This window comes from Brassica oleracea, chromosome C1 (genome assembly GCF_000695525.1).
Source record: "Brassica oleracea var. oleracea cultivar TO1000 chromosome C1, BOL, whole genome shotgun sequence".
Classification (NCBI taxonomy): domain Eukaryota; kingdom Viridiplantae; phylum Streptophyta; class Magnoliopsida; order Brassicales; family Brassicaceae; genus Brassica; species Brassica oleracea.
In genome coordinates, this window is record NC_027748.1 from 10055598 (window position 1) to 10062006 (window position 6409).

General features: G+C 38.4%; 1 protein-coding gene and 1 pseudogene across 2 annotated transcripts; one reads left to right on the top strand and one right to left on the bottom strand.

The window, feature by feature from the left end:
• The first annotated feature begins 2261 nt into the window (after positions 1-2261).
• On the top strand, positions 2262-4114 carry LOC106341791. 2 transcript variants are annotated; one of them, XM_013780521.1, is made up of 5 exons: positions 2262-2711; positions 2875-3111; positions 3276-3493; positions 3615-3806; positions 3869-4114. In XM_013780521.1, the coding sequence occupies exons 1-4, from the start codon at positions 2451-2453 to the stop codon at positions 3796-3798; spliced, it is 900 nt and encodes a 299-aa protein (XP_013635975.1). In that variant the 5' UTR covers positions 2262-2450; the 3' UTR covers positions 3799-3806; positions 3869-4114. The 2 variants fall into 2 exon arrangements, with proteins under 2 accessions (XP_013635975.1, XP_013635967.1); XM_013780513.1 differs by having other exon boundaries at positions 3615-4114.
• A 1903-nt stretch (positions 4115-6017) lies between these two features.
• Positions 6018-6409, bottom strand: part of LOC106331039 — a 1708-nt pseudogene continuing 1316 nt past the window's right edge.

A 6409-nucleotide genomic window follows, 5' to 3' on the forward strand; every position in this document is an offset into this window, starting at 1 on the left:
GTGTCCTGATAACGAGGTTTCCCACAAAATTTGCATATATTCCGTGTCTCATCCGCTCTCTAGTAGATCATGCAGTTGTCAATACATACATCTATCACTTCATACGGTAGTTGAAGACCTGCAACAAGTTTCTGAACCTCGTAGTATGAACCCGGTGCAAGGTTATCCTCAGGTAGAATACCTTTGACAAAATCAGTAATCGCATCCATACATTCTTCAGCCAAATTATAGTCTGTCTTAATACCCATTAATCTAGTTGCAGATGATAAGACTGAATGACCATCTCTACAATTTTGATACAAAGGTTGTTTTCCTGCATCCAACATGTCAAAAAATCTCCTAGACTCGGGGTTTGGTTCTTCCCCTCTATAATGATCATGTACCATCTGCTCAGTACCTACACCATAATCTATATCCGTTCTAGATTCTTCTAACCTAATATCAGGTTGAGGTTCACTAACAGGCTGAGGTTCGCTAGTACTACCATATTCATAACCAGTTTCCCCATGAAGGTACCAAACTTTATAATTACGTGAAAACCCTTTCATATACAAATGAGTCCAAACATCAAATTCTTTTATAACCTTATTATTATTGCAAGAAGAGCAGGGACATCTTAACATACCACTTTTTGCATCCGGTTGCTGTTGAACAAGCCTCATGAATTCTCCAATCCCTTGAACGTATTCTTCCGTAAGCAAATAGGTGTTCGGATCCAAATGAGGTTTATCCATCCACGAACGATAATAAACTTCTGAAGACATGATTTTCACGGAATTGTTATGACTAAAGAGAATGAAGAGAGAATGAAGTGTGAATGAGTTGAATGAGGAGGGGTTGTATTTATAAGAAATTGCTTACGGACCTCCGACGACTTTCCGACGGAATTCCGACGGATGTAAAGCAGTCCGTCGGAATTCCGTCGGTATTGTCCAATCTCAAACGGCTATACAACGATCATATATATTTGTCGGCAACGGTCACATGGTTCGTCGGAATTCCGTCGGTATTTTCCGACGAAATTTCGACGACTTTGCTGTTAATCAGAATGTCGTCGGAAATTCGTCGGAATATACCGACGAACTTCCGACGACTACAACGGTTACATTTTTTATCGGAATGTCGTCAAAAAGTCGTCGGAAAGTTCCGACGAACCATATTTCGTCGGAATTCCGTCGGAAATGGCCGACGGAATTCCGACGACTTGATTTTTTTGGATTTGGTCAGAAATTTGTCAGTATTCCGTCACAAATGTCCGACGACCTTGGTGTCCGTCAGAATTCGGTGTGTTTTCTTGTAGTGACAACACTACTGCCGTTTTGCATATGAACGTCTCTTTCTATTATGTTAACTTAGCTTTTGAATTTACAAATAATATGTTGACAAAAAAAAATTACAAATGATATAGCTCAAAGTTGCATATGAACTCTAACACGTTATAATTTTTTTTTTTTTTTTTTGATAACTCTGGTATCTGGGCAGCCACATTCCCAACTATTCCTCCGAAAGGGGTCCAGCGCCCCAACGAAAGGGATGTTAAATCCGTTGTGGCCAAGGCTCGAACCCGAGTGGCGGGCAGTACAGCTGTACCTCCTTTACCACCAATCTACAAGCGCTTGGTTAGAGCTTCATAGTAGATCATATAGCCACTGAAACAACTCGTGTTTTACAGTTATAATTTATATTGAAAACCAATATATAATTAATAGCATTTTTGAGCTATATCGATGGGATGTAATTTATGTTATCAGAACATAAAAACATACCCTAATATATTGGACAAACCCTAGTATAAATAATATAAAATACTGAAAATTTGCAATAATTTTAATATGTTCAAAGGTTAATTCTTAAAGTTTAACTAAGAGAAAACCTAAATGGATAACATGAAAGTCGCGAGGAATAAGAAAATCAACATACGTGCCCCTTTTTTTTTTATGTGACATATGTACATATATGCTACGAAAATGTTAAATTTCAAGGGAAATTGCACTCACTAACGTTAAAAAAAAACCAAAATTCATTGAGTAGCTAAAATCAGTAGTTCTCTCTTCTTTTCTCTTCCTATCTCTCTTTCCTAAAAACTAATTTTGCTTTTTTTTCCTTGGTTATTTGACAAAGAACCCCAAATTTCAAATTGTGTAAAGATAAAAAAAATTGGGAGTTGTTTTTCCTTTTTTAAAAAAAGAAAAAAAAAGAAAAAAGAAAAGAAATTGGTAGAAAACATGTGTAAGAGAAAGAAAGCGATTAATGTACTCGTGTAAGGGTAACGCTTACAAGCAAAGAAGAATAATAACACAATCTCCCTTCTAAAGAATAAACCTTGCTCAGTAGCAAAATTGCCAAATTAATTGGCTCCGTCTCTCAATTGCATTCTCTTCTCCGCCAAGCAAGCTCGAATCGGAAAATCCAGTCGATTGCATCTCTTTCTGTGACTGGATTGTGTTCCGATGACGTGTCCAGAAGACGAAACGGCGGTTCTTTTGCTGCCGACGAGAGTCGAAGGCGATGACGTCGAGAAAGGGGGTTATGTGAAACTGAGTGAGGGTCAAGAATCATCATCATCATCAGGGCAGGAAGAAGAAGAAGAAGTAAAGGAGGCTGCTACGTCGCCGTTTTGGTTCTGGGTCAAGCTTGCTCTTTTATTCTCTTTCCTTGCTTCCTTGGCCTTCGTTGCTTACAGATGGCTCGGTCCTTTAATCATGGACAAGGTTTGATCTTTATTTAAACCCAATGCATGTCTCTTAGTTAGTGGTCATACACGTCTGGTACGAACGAATCCAATAGTTCTTGCATTAGAGATCATCTGTGTGTGTTTTATTTGTTTTTTGGCTAACAAGGGGAACTGTTACCCACTTGCTTGGGTTTTGGCAGGAGCTAATCCCGATTATCAAATGGGAGATTAGGACTTTCACACATCCAGTGTGCGGTCTTCTTGTCTTTGCATCCGTGGCTGTGTTCCCCACTATACTTCTTCCCTCTACTCCCTCCATGTGGATCGCTGGGATGACCTTTGGTTATGGCTACGGCTTTCTACTTATTATTTCAGCTGCTGCTGTTGGTGTCTCGCTTCCTTACTTCATTGGACACCTCTTCCGCCACAAAATTCAAGTAAACCTTTTGTAACAATTGTTTTTTTTTTTTTTTTTAATCTCAGCTTCATTACTAAAACGCTGTCAGGTTGATTATCATTGTTTTAGTTTCCTCAAATGTGGAATTTGATCGATGAAGTTGCGATTTGTTCATGTTACTGACATCTGTTCCTGATTGTACAGGGATGGATGGAAAGTTATCCTGATCAAGCAGTTGTACTAAGAGCTGCCGGTGAAGGCAATTGGTTTCACCAGTTTCGAGCAGTGACTTTAATCCGGATTTCTCCGTTTCCTTACATTCTTTATAACTACTGTTCTGTTGCAACTCGTGTTAAGTACGGTCCTTACATCACTGGATCTCTCTTAGGCATGGTCCCTGAGATCTTTGTTGCTATCTATACGTAAGTCAGCTTCCCTATCTCTGAATAGCATCTAGAAGCCTTTTTAAGTCCCATTTTCACTGTTGGATCCTGTAACTGTCCACTGCTTACCTATGAGATGTCTCGTTTTTCTGTGTTGCAGAGGGAATCTTGTAAAGACATTAGCGGAAGCATCTTCTGCAGATAAACACGGGCTCTCGGTTACACAGATTATTCTCAACATTCTCGGCTTTTTAGGAACTGTTGCTACAACGGTTCTCATCACGAAGTATGCGAAAAGACAGCTGGAGACCATGAAGAAAGAGGAAGAAGCATTGTTGCAATAAAACCTCACGTGAGAAACTCTTGACTTGCTTTTATCCCTTGAAACATCTCCTTGTCTCACTCCTTACACAGTTCAGGTCTGCTCCGAGACGTGAAAGAGCATTGGTTATTTTGTCTCCTTGGTTCTTCATCTCTTTAATTAACACAGCCTTCAAAAAGAAGAAGAAACTAACACCATTCTTGATTCTTAGGTGTAAGTAAGTATTGTGTACTTGTGTGGCTTTGATGTGGTGACATGAATTAAAAAAAAACACAAATTGTTGTTATTTGCAGTGGTATTGTGAAACGATGAAAATGAGAGAATCTTCGTTTGATTTACTTCTCTTGTGTGTTTGATGCTTATAAATTACTTTCTTTTATGCCTCAAATCAAATCAGTTGAAGTAAACAAATTTTCAGAGCAAACATCACTAATATTTTGAATGAAACCTAAATTCCTTTGAATATATTTTGAATGAAACCTAAATTCCTTTGAGTATATAGAAGAAGAGGAAAACTAATCTATTAATAATGTCACAGGGATCATGTGACCCCAATTAAATTGAACATAGACACCCAAACAATACTGTATGTAGTATGGTCGAAAGAAAAAAGACGAAGAAGATAACACAACAAGATGTGATCTTTTCCCAGCTATTCTTTCTGTTCTCAGTGGTGGGTTGGGGATGACAAGCCTCGGTTTGTCTCTGAGTCTCTCAGTTTTCGCAGATCTGGGGAGGGTTGAAGATCTAGGGTTTGCGGGTCTTGTTGCTTTAGTGAGCTCTAAAATCTTGGGTTTGGAGTCCTGTTGTGATTGATCTTAATTTTGATTCCTCCGTCCTCTCCAAGGGTCAGCCTTCTTATTGGTCTCTGTCAGCCTTGCTTGTTCGTTTCTTAGCCTTATGCTTAACTAGCAGGGAGTTTCAGATGTTGTTTCTGGTCTTGTCCTGTGACTCTTTTGTTGTCCTCTGTTTGGTTTGGTGGCTAGTATCGGCTCCTATCTGTTTTCTGGTATGCGGTGGAGTTTGCTGGTTGTCGTAGACCAGTGGTGGCTCAAGTCTTCGGTGGAGGTAGAAACCTCTTCTGGTTCTCAGAGGCGGTGCGTGTTTGGCTCGGAAGGAGATAGATGTATATCGGAGCGATTGCTTCATTGTAGGTCGATTGTCGCCGTCTTGATCGTGATTGTCATGGATTTGGAGTGGTTATTATCCAGTTACCGGCTGTGTGAATAAGATGTTTCCGGGAAACCTTTATAGGCTTCGCCGTGGGGTGATGGTGCGTATGAGGCGCGGGGAGAGCACACTCAAGGTCCAATGGAGAGACTTAGTTGGGATTGAAGGGTGTTTACAGCGACGGTTAAGGATTCTAACCTCTCTCGATTCAGTTTATATGTTTGGTGATGTTCGTGTGCGTCTAGTCTATCTCGCTGCTCCTCTCATTTTGTGTTAATTGTTGATGAGTTCTATTTCGGTAAGCTCGTCTTTGAGCGCAAGGTGGAGCACTCCTCTACTGAAGTTCTGTTTTACTCTCATGCTTCTCGACATCTTTTTTCTTCGTGTCTTTGTTAGTTTTTTATGGGTTTGTGTTGTATCCTTCGTTTGGCTCCGGGTGGTACATGTTACCTCGCCGGCTTATGGTTCTGGAAGGAATGTATTCCTTGCCGGCTCTGGTTTGTAAGAAATGATGTTTTTGTGTTTAATATAATCTACAGATGACAAAAAAAAGGTTAAAAGATAACACAACATAATATGGATAGTAATAGTAATATAGTATGAAGTTATACCTTTTTCCATTTTTAGTTAAAAAAATTCATTTACTTACTACAACTGAAAATGTTCAACCAACACGGCAACACCTAAATAGTGTATCTTTGTACTCTCCCAAAAGTAGGTTTGGTCCAACACCCAAAGAAAAAACTTTGAACAAAACGTATGATAGTAGGTTTTTCTTTTCAAATGTTGTCCTTCCCAAAGAACAATTTTCGTTTGAACAATTTCACGGTGACATGAATTAAAAAAACAATTGTTGTTATTTGCGGTGGTATTGTGTGAAACGATGAAAATGAGAGAATCTTCGTTTGATTCACTTCTCTTGTGTGTTTGATGCTTATAAATTACCCTCAAATCAGATCAGTTTTATTTAAAGTAAGCAAGTTTTTCAGAGCAAAGATCACTAATGTTTTGAATGAAACCTAAATTCCTTTGAATTTACTAAATGATATGTATATAGAAGAAGAGGATAACTCAATCAATTATTACTGTCATAGAGATCATGTGACCCCAGTTAAATTGAACATATTCACCCAAATAATAAAGTTAGTATGGTCGAAAGATAAAAAAAAGGAAGAATATAAAAATACTCCGTAGATTTTTTTTTTCATCAAAATATATATATATTGTTATAAGATAAACTTTGAAATGATCCTCCACCCCTTTACCAACTCAAGCACTATGATCATCTACTCATCAAGCACTATGATCACCCACTCATTTACCAAATCAAGCACCATCTTTGATATTTTATGCATTGTTGTTCACTATAAATACCATCACTCATTTCACTCTTTTGTACACCATAAACAAGAACACGAGTTTATAAGAAAAGAACCATTACATCTTCTTCTTCTTACTTATAA